This window comes from Cariama cristata, unplaced genomic scaffold (assembly GCF_000690535.1).
Source record: "Cariama cristata isolate BGI_N322 unplaced genomic scaffold, ASM69053v1 scaffold10033, whole genome shotgun sequence".
Classification (NCBI taxonomy): Eukaryota; Metazoa; Chordata; class Aves; order Cariamiformes; family Cariamidae; genus Cariama; species Cariama cristata.
In genome coordinates this window covers 86,778-102,756 of record NW_009610123.1, presented here as the reverse complement: position 1 = coordinate 102,756, position 15,979 = coordinate 86,778, and the positions used below count along the sequence as shown (strand labels likewise).

Sequence of the window (15,979 nt, the reverse complement as noted above, 5' to 3'; positions counted from 1 at the left end):
GTATAATATAATATGCCTGTGGAGATCTATATATCTCTCTATATAATATATACCACCTTGTCAAAATGAGTAATATTTACAGTGAAATTAATTTTAGAAACTTCTAAAATTGCCAGACTGCAACCTAAGCAAGTACAACTTATTCAGCTGAGGTAGGCTTTGATGAGAACAGCAGCATAGAAAGCATCTTCAGGCTTTAAGTGCCTGCAAGTAGAGGTAAGGGGACAGAAGGAAAAAGCTAGAGCAATATTGTATATACTATTTCCCTCCTTCTTTCTGCAGCCATATTAAAGTATGCAAGGACTTACTTCCCTTTCCTTTTTCATGCTACAAATCTGTCAGCACATACTGTGTCAGAGTTCTGATTCTGTCCTGAAAACTAATGGACTTGGGTAGCGGATGTCAAGAGAGTTGATAGCAGAATACAGCTCTCCATGCAGGAGGAAGCAGATGGCTGTCAGCAATTTCACTCTCCCATGTATGTAGAATCATAATGGTAAGCCTTAGATTTCAGCCTTCTCCTACTCATCCCCAAACCTAGCTGCCGGATGTCTGGTGATAATCTGATGGACACTGACTGCCAAATTAGAAAAAGGGAAGTATTCTCATACAACAAACAGCTTTATTTACATTTTCCACTCAAGGATGTGCTTCTGTCCGCTTAAGAGTTCAAGATGCAGCAGCTGTAAAATTCTGTTTGTTGGATGAAATTCTATAATCTAGCCTTTGCTTGGACACTGGTCTTGGTGAAAGCAATGTGTGGTGAACAGGTCCCTGTCTCCCTTCATTTTCTCCCTCCTGCTTCTGGAGAATAAAAGGTATATGGATTGGAATTAAGCCTTTGATCAGGCTAAAAGGGCATAAGCAGATGAAATATGGTCTTCACAGCCAGCCTTGGGCTTATAGTGTGTGCTGAGGGAGACCAAGATCAGCATGGCAGCAAACTAGCAGGATAAAACAGGGAAAATAACCAGATTTACACAACAAAGTTATAGCCTCACCATTTAACCATGATTGTGATGTCCATTTATCATTATTTCCACTTCTGAATCAAACCTGCACTAAAACTTGGTTTTCATACTTGCTGAGCACAAGTCCCTCATTACAGGAGCTTGTGGGAGTACACAACACTGCCCAACATTCGAGCTTCTGTTTGTTCAGTTACTTGGAAGGCACTTAACATTTACTTGATGACTGTATTGAAGGATATGAAACATAAACAGATGATTACAAGCATACCTGTTTGTGCAGCCAGCCTCTTACTATAACAGGAACATTGGGATTCCTCCTGATAGCTTGTTCCCTCTTTCCAAAGCTATGAACTTTGTTTCCAGCCTTCACAACCTGTAAAGAAGTATAATGTAGTAGTGGTTTTTAAACTGTACTTGGATTCATTTCACATTACAAATAACCTCACTGCAATAATTCATACTTCGTTACACAGTAACAAAGTATTTATAGCATTTTCAAGGGCAAGTAAATAGACAATGATATTTACAACATAGCAAAGCCAATCTTCCACTTTTGTAAACATACCAGTGCCAGGACAGTCTTCCCACTCCCAGCTGAACAGCAGCAGCAGCACTGGTGACTCAAGTCAGAAAGTCAGAACTGCTGGAGTTTTAGCGTGCTTGGGAAGTATTTTTGAGTGCACTACAAGAGCTGCAAGTCTCTCTCTGTAACATGGTACAAGTCTCTTACATGCACAGGACTTTGCGCACATGAATCCTATTCTTGCTCTTTGTTGTTGGGGGCCGGAGGGGGGGAGGTGTTTGGTTGGTTTTGGTTTTCTTTCTTGTTTAAATTCAAACAACACTGATAGCTTAATAAAATGCTTGGACTTTGACCCTGTAAACAAAAGACAGAGTCACGCTGCTAAGGAAGAGACCTAGCCAGCAGTAAGAGGCAATCATAAGGACTAGGTAATGGTTTGTGTTTTACTGCAACCTCAGTTCTGACTCACATGGGCAAAACTATTTCAAAAACAAACAAAGAAAGCCTATCAGTCTGTGAAAAAGACAGCGAGAATCTCTGCATGAATAATCTGCCTGTTCTTTTCCAATCTCAGCACAGTTAGCTACTGCAATTTCTTTAGGAACCTAAGGTGCACAAACCACCCTTACAGTTGCTCCCAGCTTTTCCAAGGAAATAGCTGTCCAGGTTCACTTTCTGTCTGCCCCCTACAATGTCTCTCCTTTGTTTGAATCTCTGCTCTCAGCTGGTCAGGGTACTGATGCTCTGACAGCCGCAGACAAACAGCAGCTCTGGAAATGAGCACATTTGTCATATACAAAGTATGATATCATAAAAATATCTCAGCATACTGCTTCTGCCAGTCAGACAACATCTGGACTACAAGACAGCATATATAATAATAAAATATTCTAGCAATGTATAACTTTAAATGGATTATGTGGATTTTGATGCCAGGCTTTACCAATCTGCACCAAGTTTCACACATTTCAGTAGACATAAGCACATATCTTAATGCAGGTTTAAGAGAATAGCAATAATCAGTAAGGACAAAAATCCACTTTTTCTTTGGTGCTATAGCATATAAAACAGCAATATACATTTAACACTTGTAGGGAGATATCAAAGGGCAGATTTTACCAGACAGTTTCCCCAAGGTCTGTTTACCAGGAAGCAGCACGCTGCTTTCAGCTCTGCTGAGAAGTCAGGTGAGTTGCATGTCACGATCATTTCTGTGACATGCCCTGACACTTGGGAGATAGGAAGAATGTCAAGTATGGGCTTTTCCCTAGGAGTGACACTTGTCATGGTTTAACCCCCGCTAGCAACTAAGTACCACACAGCCCCTCGCTCACTCCTCCCCTGCCCCTCCATGGCATGGGGAGAATAATCGGAAAGAGGTAAGACCTGTGGGTTGAGATAAGAACAGTTTAATAACTGAAGTAAAAATATAATAATAACAATAGAGATAACAAAGAGAGAGAGAGAGGAGTAAAACCCAAGGAAGACAAGTGATGCACAATATAATCACTCACCACCGGCTGACCGGTGCCCAGCCCATCCCCAAGCAGCGATCAGCCCCTCCCGGCCAACTTCCCCTCGTACATATACTGGGCATGCCATTCTATGGTATGGAATATCCCCTTGGCTGGTTGGGGTCAGCTGTCCTGGCTGTGCTTCCTCCTAACATCTTGTGCATCTCTTCATTGGCAGAGCATGGGAAAATGAAAAGTCCTTGACTTAGTGTAAGCACTACTTAGCAACAACTAAAACATCAGTGTGTTATCAACATTATTCTCACACTAAATCCAGAAAACACAGCACTGCATCAGCTACCAGGAAGAAAATTAATTCTATCCCAGTCGAAACCAGGACACACCTTACCAGACACCTCAGCGAGAGTCTGCACAAGACTTACCCGCAGCCCAGGGCAGCGCAGGAGACGACCTGAGCAGCCTGGCTGTCTAGGGCTAGCACAAACCTAACAGGCTGGGTTGTGAACAGCAGCAGGTTTCTGAGCAGATGCTCCTGTCATTCAGCTGGCAATAACCAGTTCACAGTAACAGCCAGGCGAGGATGGTATCACCGAGATCTCCCAGCCTGTTTCGCTGCTGTACCTGTGCTAAGGCATTCAGCTAAGAGGTTGCAGAGCACTAGCAAACACAGTAGGTCAATTATGGCCACAAAATCTCCTCAGTACTAACTCAAAAGACGTACAAGTAGCAAGTCCGCCACTAAAGGAAGGAAGAAATAAGATGCTAGGCATTTTGTGTTTGCTATTGAAAATACTTCAAAAGGTAACTTGTGAACCTGTATCCAAATACCAACTTTAAACGAACACACAAAGACATATCACAAGGACAGTCAAGCTCTGGATGCTTCTATGATCATCAGGCCAAGCCACATGTATTTTCTTTTAAGAAAAATGAGAAGTAATCAATTCAGTCAAGATTTTAAAAAACTGTTGCCAAATTTAGATGCAACAGCTATATTACAACGGTGGTGAAAAATGAGGTTGAAACAGTTTCAGGCTCTGGAAGTCAAAAATCTATGCTATGTACCTGAACAGAAGTCAATTTACAAAATGTACAGAATTTAGTTTCCTAATTTTTCCTTTCTCATATTTATCTGAGGAAAGGTGGACGAACTGAGGAACAGTTAAAGTAGAGCTGTTCTAGACTTCCAGCAGTGTTTAAATTTGATTTTTTTCATCAGATCCCCTGTCAGTGATCAAGCACTTTGATTCTCTGACCTTACTGAATTTAAAAAAAATACAGACCATGCAGAAAAACCATCCTTGGACTTGGTCAAAAGACCAAACAATTTCTATTACATGGGAGGGGGAAAAGTCTTCCCAAGGCTGTGTATTCTGTATCAATACAATACCCATAATAGAAACAAAAAATCATTTTACGGTGCTTTATGTAATTAAAATTTTCATGTCACCTGTACTATTAATCATTTCATTCTGTTCTGGAATAAAGCATAACAAAGTATAAGAGATAATGAATGTCACACCTTCCTTCCACTGGCTAGAATAAAAAGTTAGTTTAAAAGAAAAGGTGTATTTTTAAAACTATTCGTCTGTACTGCAGTAGACTTTTCCTAACTTGAAATATTCTGGTATTGTCGTTGTGTGTTGAAAAATGCAGGTCAGAGCAGCTGCCTGTGTCACTGAAGACAAAGGAGTCCTTTTTGACTTCAATACATTTGTTATGCTGGCTTGTTTGTGAATGGTTCGTAAGTTTTTACAAAAAAAACCAGAATGTCAAGAGTCAAAATTTTCAAATCCCTTTTCATCACTGCATTGTCTTTTTTCTTACAGTAGCCTCTATCTGAAGAAGAAAGTTGCTAACTTAATTATAAAAATGTAGGTGTGTTTTTTTTCCTAAAACTAGACAGTCAAAAAAATGTAGACAGCTTTTCATTTGGAACAGATTTTCTAAACAGCAAAAAGAAGAACTGTATCTTGGTAAAAATATGCCAATACATACACATAAGAGAACATATAACTTTCAATCTAGAAGGAATTAAAACAAACAAACACCAACAGAAAAAAAACAGCCCACCAAAAAAACATCTGTTTAAGTCAAACTCTTCCATTTTCATTCAAAAAAATCTCAACGTTTCACTAACAAATGAACTCAGGAATCCTTTCAGTATCTCCGAGAAAATTAGACAAAATCCTTATTTTTCAGATCGGAAAAACTGAAACTCTCAGAAATTCCTGCTCTTAATATTGAGGATTCATCTACAGCGGCCCTGAACTAAGCCCTGTGTTCTACACTCCAGCTCCAGACAGTCCCACAGAGCTGGCAGCATTGCATGCCTGGCACCATTGCCCGTTTCTCTCAACTGCTAGACCCGTTCTTCATTTACTTCTTGTAATCCTCAACGGTTCATCTTGGAACAAATACCAGCAACCATCAGTGTCATCAACAATTCAACTACTTCTCTTATGCAGAATCCATCCAAAACATACTCTCAAAATGTAGGTAGTAATAAATACATTACACTACTATCCTTCCTGCTTTTGACTTGGCAAAGTACTGTATCGCACAGTAACATTTACAAGCTTCCATTCACACCATCAGATGCTTGAACAGACTAAATTCCAAATGTACCTTACTCTCAAACTGAAACAGATCTTTGTCAATGACAAATAATGGATTTTTCTATTATTAAACATTCTGTGTGTAAACTTTGCGTCTGCACTGTTTGTGCACTACAGTAATGGCAGAAAAGGATCTAAGTTGTTACTAAGAGAGGGAACAGCACTACGGGTTGCATGGAAAAGAAAGAAGTACAAATTACAATTCCTGGCATTCTGCAGCACTTTTAGACATATACACTGGACTATCAAAAGACCTGCTGGAACACTAGTATTACATATACTTACTTCCATTCTTAACAAGTCTCTCAAACTTTACATGTCACAATAATCACTGTTTTTCAAATTATAATTCAAGACCATCACCTCCCTCTATGCTGTAAAAAGGTTTTTGCTTGGGTAGAAGATACTACCTCTTCTTTGAGGTAAACTATTGACTTCTAGGCTAAACCCATGGCCCTATGAAAATCAGCAGTAAGAGAGTATTGAATTTAAAGCAAGTGAAGTTGTAATCATCAAGCTGAAGCAATAGCCTTTTTCCTTTACCTTAGAGCCAGGTTTTGTATCAACAGCAGATGTAGTTACTGCAGTGGATGTTTCACTGACCATGCTTGAAGGTCTTTGGTTTATTTGTTGCTTGGACATAGATGAATTCTGTCTAGAAAACAAACACAAACAGATAATCTAAAGCACATTGTTTCAAACGGTCAGTGTTGCCTTTTTATATTTAAGATTTACAGTGCGCAAATGAATGACAGCCTAGTCAAAAACTTCCCATGCATCTGCAACTTCCTTTGCACCACCCTATTATTTTGATTTCAGGTATTTCTCAAGCAGATACTGCCTGTGACATCTGATGATCGGTATTTGCCTATGTATCAGGAGGAAAAAAACTGCCAAATTGTCTGCAAATGCAACAAAGAATCAAGGTATATCAAAGAGCACCCAGAGAAGATAAGGCTAATGCAGAGAAACTAAACTGTGCCCAATTTAGAGGCTTGGCTGCAAACATGCAAAAGAGTCAGTACTGGAAGGGAAGGAGAGGAGTCAGCACTTCGCAATAACAGGTTTCTTATTTAAAATCAGAGTAGCCTACTGTTAGATCTTTCACTAACTTAATGTTAGATCTTTGAATCTTCCCAAAATATGATTCATACCACAATATGAATTATTAAAATATCTTTTAAGCAAAACGGTGCAATTCATGGCAGATATTGTTGGAAATAAATAACTTCTGAGTCATGCTAAGATTCAAGAGATCTTGATAACTAGCTCAGATGCAGATATCCGTTTAAAGCACAGGTGAGATCAATCCTACCATAAGAACCTGTTCAACACGTAAGAATTCAGTACAGCTGCCCAAACGCAGAAATGAGAGGGTAAACGGAAGTGCAAAATCTTGTGGAATCCCACATGCAGGTTGTGAAGGGCAGCCTCCGCAGTCAAGCTTGACACCGACTTGTGAGTTAAACCCACAGGTGCTATTTTCAAAAATCATTAACACCACCGTTTAGCAAATTGTATTTTAGGAACAAGTAGCAATACAGTCACATCAGAAAAAACAAAACAAACAATTAACAACCAGTGATTTTTCTTTTCCCACCTCAGTAAGTCACCAAAGCCATTTATTTAAAAAAACAAACAAAAAAACCCACACAAGCCATGCTAAACATTACTGTTGCTTCCGCTGAAATTCAATTAAATTCTGAAAGTAAGAGAGAACAGAGTAATTCTGAGCAGTTATAAGAACAGAAAGGAAGAGCTTGTGATTGTAGTAGCTCAATAGAGGGTTTAACTGAGGACAAGGTATTTGCCACCATTGCTCTTCCTCAGTTCCTCAGGTACAATCTGAACAATTACCTGTCCAAAGGCTTTTACAGTTAACCCGGTGTCAGGGAAAGCACATTTTTCCTTTTGTGACCACACAGTTTCAACTAAGCTTGCAAGGAAGTAACACAACTTTGATCCCATTTCCTTTCTGCTTTGCTTATCTGGCATAAATCCCTTCTTTCTAGCTTTTGTATGTAAGTTCAAGTCCAAGATATGAGAACAAACTACAGCAAGTCCGTAAAATCCCTGGCCAGCCTTTAGTGCATGAAAGCTTCATCACATCAGTTTGAGCCAATTTGCCTTATCTCTTATGGACCAGGTATCCCATTTCAGCATTTAATCAGCTTTAACAACATCCAGGTTTAGCAAAGAACAGATTAAGACACTTCCCATATACAACACTGTCTGACTAAACTATTTCGGTTGATCAGTCAGTTTTACTATCTGCTTTTGACTCTGCTCTCACTTGTTCCTTTCCCACTCCATAAACGTTCAGAACAGGTAGAAAACGCACACTTACCATGTGCCTGCATCTTACTTGCCTTTTCCTAATATTTACTTATCAAAAAGGTTTCATTTCCCCGCTCGAGGCAACTAAACTGTGACTAGGTATTTCAATGAGGAAGGAACGCTAACAGAGATGTTACAGCCTTCTACACTGCTTCCTCAAAATGAATCTAAAGTTTTAGATTTGATATCACTAAGGCAGCAACTAGAAATAAGTCGCAAAAGTATGAAAACAAAACACATCCAAGGAAAATGTTTGGCCTTAGAAGACACAAAATTTCTTTTTCCTTTGAGATTTAGATTCTCTACAATGTCTACACCACAAACTATTGAGTTTTATACTGCAGGACAGTTGCAAAATACTGTCCAGAGACTTGCCGGGGCAAGGAGGGAGGAAAGGGAGACGCTGAGGGAAGAGGAGAGAGCACAAAACATACATGTTCAGAAAACATATAGGCTTTCCAGAAAATAGGTAATCTGATTAGATAATATTTCTTCATTTGTAGAGTAGCTATGTCATAGAGAGCTAACTTTCTCAGGAAAGACAAAAATGAAAAATAACATTTAAGTTTCAACAAATTCAATTTAATTTTTCCAATAAAAACATTAATGTCAAAAGAGAAGTAAGCCCAGAGGAATGGTTTTAATCAACAAATTCAACTCAGATTGAACAGATGCTCAGTATTCCACAAGATAGTGTTTCACAGTAGCTTAAACATACTGCAGTTTGGAAAGAAAAAAATATACAGAGGAAGATAAGCTTTATGTGTTTAACAAGACCAACGAGACCATCACTATCAGAAAATCATAATGCAATACAGAGTGATAAACACTTAATTTCTAAGTATTTATAATGTGGCCATGTAGCGATTTCTCTTCCACTTGCTACTGAAAGTGATCACTGCAAATAAATCAAGCTTTCCTTTCCTAGTAGTACCAAGATTAACGACAAACTTCAAATTCACAAGGAGAAAAAGGTTTTTTAAAAAATGTGAGATTGTTGCCATGTGGAAGAACTCAAAAAGCCAGTAAAAGAGCCAGTAAGTCCATCAAAAGAGAAAATGTATCACTATATTCCTAAAAAAAGGTCTTTGGCACCAAACACCAGTGATTCAAACTTTCTGTACCTGAGATGTAACAGAAAACACCAAACAATACTGAAAATTAATTAAAGTATTTGTACATAGTATTTCAAGGATAAAATAGTTTTGTGCATGAAATAATGACATATTAACATAAAAATAATGACATAACAACATAACGAAACTCAACTATTCAAGTCTCTTAACAGCTAATTAATATTCTCAGTTTTTAAAAGCAAATAAAAATATGCAGAATAAGCAGAATTACCTGAAATATCCCAGCATGTTAATGGAGTTAACATTGTACTAATAGTATTTACAGATTAATCTTTAAAAATAAGTGACTATAGCTTTAACTCTGTGCATTCAAAAATATTAGTTCAAAATCACTATTACACCAAAGATGTTTGGTAATAGCTGTTATCCAAGATACCCCATTCTGTCTTCATAGTGACTTTTTTTGTCTATTTTCAGGATAGTCTTCTTACTGCCTCCTCTAGGTGTGTGCATACACATACAGAATTACAGAATGCACATTCAGAGCTCCAGTCCCTTGTAAATCTTTTTAAAATACTTGAAAACAACAGTCTATATAGTATCTCCTGTCAAGTAACTCCCTGCTCCACTTAAACAGTGCTAGTATGTCTACAGAAATCACATTTACCAGCTAAAAGAATTATATGGTCAATATTTGGTTTATTAAAAAAAGAAACAACTGAACAACAAAAGAAATGATTACACCAGTAGCCCATACTGAAAATGCAATACTCAGGAGGGAACACATTCCTTTTCACTAAAGGATCATAAAGATTAGTCAAGTTAGAAGATCCACATTCATACCAGCAACTTAAAAAGTTTATTTTGTCAGAACCAAATAAGACACAGTAATATCATGTCAATCTAGCTTTAATACTAGTAAATCTCCTGTTCAGCTAGATAAAAAATTAACTGTCCTAGTATTTCTATACATGTAAACATGGCAGATAGTTCTTTGGGGGTTGTTTGAGTTTCCTCCTTTCTCTTCAGCTGATATTTTTGCTGCTATAGTAACCAAATGCAATAGACAGAATAAGATGGCTCTCTCCCCAGAGGTGATACACAGGCTTTATCAGTTGCACAGAAAACAGGCAGAAAAAGAGGATAACACTCATTGGATTAAACTCACTATATATTTCCCCCTCTATATTTGTACATTTACGTTCGTCTTTTTTTTTTTTTAACTTTAAAGTACTATCTTCTCATTTGCAAACATCCTACTATCACAAACGTATTGTAAAGCTTCTAATACACAACTAGTAGTGTTTAGCAGCAGATACAATTAGATATGTGGCTCTAAGTGCCCGCTTCTTCCTTTCTGTATACAACTGTTTAAAGAACCATCATTTAAAGAAAGGTGAGAGAAGAAATCAAAACATTACGTACATCTATCCCAAGGAATTCTATCATAGATTTTTCAGAGAAATGCATGTATAACGATGTGGTTAAACTAGATCTAACATCTGTCCAGCAGCCTTATCGTTAATATTAATTTTGCCATTGGTTGTTTAGGAAAGGTCCCTTTGTGGATTAAGGGTTCATTAAAAACATGACAGTAAAGCACAGAAATCAAGAGACAGTTGTGAAATGGAGGGAGGCTACCAGAAGGACTTCCCACACAGCCAAGATGCTCTAATTATTTATAGGTGATCCTGAAAACTGTGAGGTGATCAAGTCAACAGAGGACAAAAATTATGCTGGACAAAAACTGAAATGCTGACAGGAACAGATAGAAAAATAATCTTCAGATATGAGTAACCATGTGATAAGATGCCAAACTGAATTGTCAAAAACAAAAACTAATTCAAACAAGGAAGAAATTAAAAACATCACTGCAGCTTTTATCGTTCTAAACAACACTGGCAATCTGAGGAAAGGATATTTTTAAGTCTTAGCACAATGAGTAGCAGCAGCCAAAGGATGTTAAGAATTACTAGGAAAGAGAAGAAAAACTACAGTTAAATTACTATAAAAAACAATGAGCTCCCATGCTGAATACTGCATTCACCTATAATCAATCACTCCATCAGAAAAAAAGACAAATCTAAAAGCTAGCTCTCAAGCAGCACAAGCGAAAGGTACAGAACATGCATCCCATACGTTAAGTGACCAAAGCTGCTAAGCTTGGAAAAACAGAATAAGAGGTGGGGGTTTGACAGTGTTCTTAGCTAAGAATGAGTTGGGAAATAGGGAATTATTAATCACTATTTCTCAAAAAAAAAAAAGTAAATAAGAATACCTTTAGGAAGAAGGAATAGCATAAAGATCAAAAGATAACAATTCAAAAGTTACAGATTTCATGCAATACTGTGTTTTTAACCTCCAGTAACAATGGAGTTGAGGAAATCATATTTTGGCTTAAAAAGAAAATTGATGTGATATTGCTTAAAAGGGGAAATGCCTTGGGAAAAGACTAGTGAAATACAGTCTCAGCCTTCTACTGAAAGTATCCAGTTCTCACTTGATCAAGTGAGGCAAGGGCATCTGGTTCACAACTGACTCATAATCAAGTTAGGATTACATCATTTTCCAAAACTTCTTTTCAAATCGTCTTGCCAGAACATTGCTTCCTGGATGAGAAATGGCCAGAGCAGTCCGTACATTCATCATTCCTAGATTACTGTAAATTACTTTTCTGACGTTAAATGTGTTCTTTTAATAGATACGTTTGTTGCAGTCTGAACAAGTTTGTGCTTACATCTCCCCACTAGCTCACTGTCAACATCTGGTTACAACTCCTGGCTTTGGCCCTAATCTTAAATTAAAATCAACCTGTATGTAATAAATCACGTCACAACAGCACTGAAGAACAAATTGCCTTTTATGAAACCCTTAAGAATGCTACTCCTTCAGACAGGATTCTTCAGCTATAGAGAAAAGGACTCTTGGGCAAAAGGATCCAAGTTTCCACAGACCATGCAAATCCAGAGACTATCTTTCCAACTGCATCCTGTTTGCGACAGTCATTCCATCACAAGATATGATCTACAACACAGATTCCAAACTAATACACAACAAACAATGATTCCATACAAATCCCCGATCCCTGTGGGAAAAGAACTGAAAACACAGCTCAGCCCCATCACAATTCCTAGACCTAAAGACAGGGAGGTGCTAACAGCTCCTTTGATTTCAGCGGAGACATCCACATATGTCAACAGCATCATTTGACAGGAACTCAGATATGTCTGTGATGAACAGCATCTGTGTAAAACCCAGACTGTCACACAGAAGCGGTACAAAACTAAAGAAACCAGAGCATCCCACACACTTGAAACTGAGATCCTTAAAGCAATTTTAAGTGATATATTACAAACAATCAATATGTACTTCAGGCCAACAATGAAGCTTAGAAAAATGTTCTTGCAAAGACTGTTTCCTGAGTAGTCACTACAAACACATACTCCTCTCTATATCCCTCCAGCCATTTCCTCTTTTAGAATAAAACCCACTTGTCTCTATTAATTCTACTACATTGTAAGGTTTTTCCCACTTTTGATACCATCTCAGTGTGAGTAATTGAAGTGTAGAGATGACAAGTTAAGCCCATTCATCTGTCTGCCCTCCAAATAAACACCTTCATTTCTTTTCCAAAAACGTTTCTAACATACACAAAAGATCACTAAAACAATGTCCCACCAGCAAGTTCTTTCAATTCTGCTTTTAATATTTTATATGCTACCATGATTACAAAACCAGGAACAGCCCAGGGAAGTGTGACTAATGCAGGGAGGCATTCCAAGGAGTTCTATCCAAACATCTATTTTCCCTTACACATTTAAAATTTCTTTATATTAAATTTGATTGAACCTTTACAACGGATTAATTAATTAACGGATGGAAGTCAGAACACAGGTGCACAGTGGCTGTCATCCATACTGTCTTTGAGATTTGTTCCATTGCAAGATGCCTGTTCTCCTCGCTAAATGATCTGGAGCAGCTTGTTTGCATAACCTGTAAAGAGCCAAACCCCTCCCGAGCTGCAAGCCGCCTACGTACCACTGAACACCTGGGGTGACCTCAGCCCAGCAGCTACCCCACTCTTTGTACCTCATCACAGGCCTTCCCTGAACACGGCAAAATACATTCAATGTTCTATTTCATGCTGGTTCTCAGGAGATGCCTTGACATAGGACTGGCCCTTGGATTTGCTTTGGGCTTGGGGGAGGGCAGCTGTTTAGCCGTTTTTCTGCTCGAGTCTTGCTGCTATTGTTGTTTTTGTTTGGTTGGTTTGTTTTTTAAACCATTTGAGAAGCCCTTCTCAGGGCTGCACTAGAAGCTCTGAGCAGAGGGCTGTATGGTCATGCTCGACTTCTTTCCTCTCCCAAGTCCACAACAGAAAGCATTGCCAGAAAAGCCTCAGTCTCCTGGGAGTCTTGCATAGCCCTTCTCTGGGCCTCATTTTTCTTAATGCTACACTGCTTTAAATTAAATGTAAAGCAAATTAAACGGCACATAATTTGAAACATAAAGTGTTCAGAATCATGCAGGCAGCCATACAAACCACTACACCAAGCCATTACAGCGTGATGCCCAGTCTCAGTGATGCATGAAGGGCTACACACTGCTTCAACAGTGTTGGAAGATTAGGCTGGAAAAGGAAAAGCTATCTGGTGTCACCCCATTCCTCTTGCCCTTTGCAGTGGTTTTAGAAGTGATGTAGAACTTTCTGGACTCTGTCTGGTGAGGATATCCAGTCATCCCATTACAGAGGGTTTCCAGGAGCAATCCTAGCATGCAGCAAATAGTATGCAGGAGTAGTTAAACACTACAGTGAAACAGGGAATGATCCAACCAACACCAAAGAGATGCCCAGACACACCCGTTTGAACACAGGCATTTCTTTTTTTTTTTTTTAATCACACGATCAAGATAAAATATGCTGGAATCTAATATACATGACTATTGCTCTAGAATAAATTAAAGAATGCCTAATAAAAAAATTTAATAAATACAAGCCCAAGACAGGGAATGTAGAAAATCTAAAACATGCAAAAACCAAGGAATTGCAATGGAAACTAGTAGTATTTTGTGTATTTCAAATTCAGTACAAACCTTCCAGTTTGCTCGAAAGACATTTTACATTTATGTTCTGTATATCTGATATTTACAGAAGGCTAAAGCATCATTGTAAGTATCCTATAAGTAATAGAATATATTATATTATAATACAATAAGTATCCTATTCATACTGTCTTTTCTGTTTGTTTATTTGTTTGTTTTAAAGATTTGGTCAAGATTTTCTCTCAAGCCCTAACGCAGAACAGTGCTAGAAATAAAAACATATCACCACAATAAGAAGTAAATTTTTAAGCATCAACCATCTCAATGACAGTTTTGCTACAATATCAGAACTGTGAAACTACTAAACTACTGTAGGTAAATGTGTTACTGTTTTAGATCTCTTGACATGGGTATAAAACTACTTACTCTTCTCGCAAAATAAATTCAATATTTTCTGGAGAAACCTGTCCTGTCACAGGATGTCTAAATGATGTGGTCTGCTGATTATGGCTGAAAGGAAAAAAAAAAAGAAAAAAAAAGAAAAAAGAAATTAATATTGCTAAACTCAGTAAAATATATCTATGATCTCTAAAAGGCAGAACTGTTTATATTGATGCTTTGCTGCTGCTACTCCAGAAATGAAACATATTTCTGAGGTACTTTTCAAGCCAGAAAAGTTTTCACCTCCTTCCTGCATTCTTGTTGACTTTGCCAATGGCACACTGTGCCATTTAATTATTAAACAGGTTAATGTTCTAAAAGTAAACTAGCTGCAATCCTTAGTTAGGGAGATGCACTTGAACTTATGATTATTTACACTTAACTGTTACCAGATTATCTAAACATAACATAGAAATTACATAACATAGAAATTACACAACATAAATTACTGATTTGTATTGCTGTAAATTTCACAGAACCGAACCAGTAAAATAATTTAAAATGTTGCTGGACAATATTTTACACAATTTGTAATATTTAATCATATCACAGAGAGAGACTTTGTGGAAGCCATTTGTTGTATGACTATTTTTCCTCTACTATGGTATTTCTTCAAAGATTTTTCTTTACACCTCCATGCAGAGGATCATATATGATCTTAGTTGTTCAGCTGCATGGCCTATTTAAAACAACACAATTTAGTATTTCATCTGAGTTGAATTAAAATTGGGATTTTCTATCAACTTGCCCCTCACAGAGTACTATCCAGATGTTTTGCTACCCTCTGTGAAATATTGGTATCCATTAAGGACAATTAGTTTCTCTATCTGTGCAACTGTACTCACATAACGCAAAAACATGGAGTGAAGCAAGCTTATTTCAAGATAAACTGGTAGTCTGCCCTCTTCCTCAAAGCTGATTATTTCAATTGTCTAGAAAACACAAGATAATTTCTATACAGGCTCACACCTACTAAGCCCTTTACTCTGCAGGCCTATCCAAAGAAACAATCCATAAAAATCACAAATTTTTAAGAAACAAGAAATTGAAGATCTTACTTCAGAATTAGAAAGGTTGTGACCGACATGCTGTTAGGAACCCTTAGAATTAGAAAGAGTAAATGAACTAAAAGCTCACTTATTTAAGGTTCTGAATTCTTATGGATTTAGTTAACAATATTTTGGTAAACAACAGCTAAAACTAGAATTTTCATCAAATGCAGCAAAATATTAACACATTGTAAGTATATTCAGAAAACAAAAATAATAAGGCCATTAAATGAATTATACACAGTGATTCTGTGAGCCAAAAATGAACAGTTCATCTATTTTTTCATTTTAGAGAAGATTTGGGGTTTTTCCTCCTGTAACGCCCAGTGATTTCAGGTCTCACAGATTTGTCCCAATTGTCTAGCATAGCAGGATGTCCCCCTAGAAACAGAATAAGGCATCTAGAAATATTTTGGGGTTTCAAATTAATGAAATTCCAAAGAGAT

At 37.5% G+C, this 15,979-nt stretch overlaps 1 protein-coding gene across 1 annotated transcript in view; it reads right to left on the bottom strand.

Annotated features, from left to right (window-relative positions):
• Nucleotides 1-15,979, bottom strand: part of LOC104159774 (pleckstrin homology domain-containing family A member 7-like) — a gene marked incomplete at its 3' end in the record, with an annotated part of 64,479 nt that overhangs the window by 12,273 nt on the left and 36,227 nt on the right. The window contains exons 2-4 of the mRNA XM_009697769.1: nt 14,470-14,553; nt 6,131-6,242; nt 1,240-1,344 (exon numbers count right to left, since the gene is read on the bottom strand). Coding sequence (XP_009696071.1) covers nt 1,240-1,344; nt 6,131-6,242; nt 14,470-14,553 — 301 coding nt within the window. The remainder of the gene's footprint in view (nt 1-1,239; nt 1,345-6,130; nt 6,243-14,469; nt 14,554-15,979) is intronic.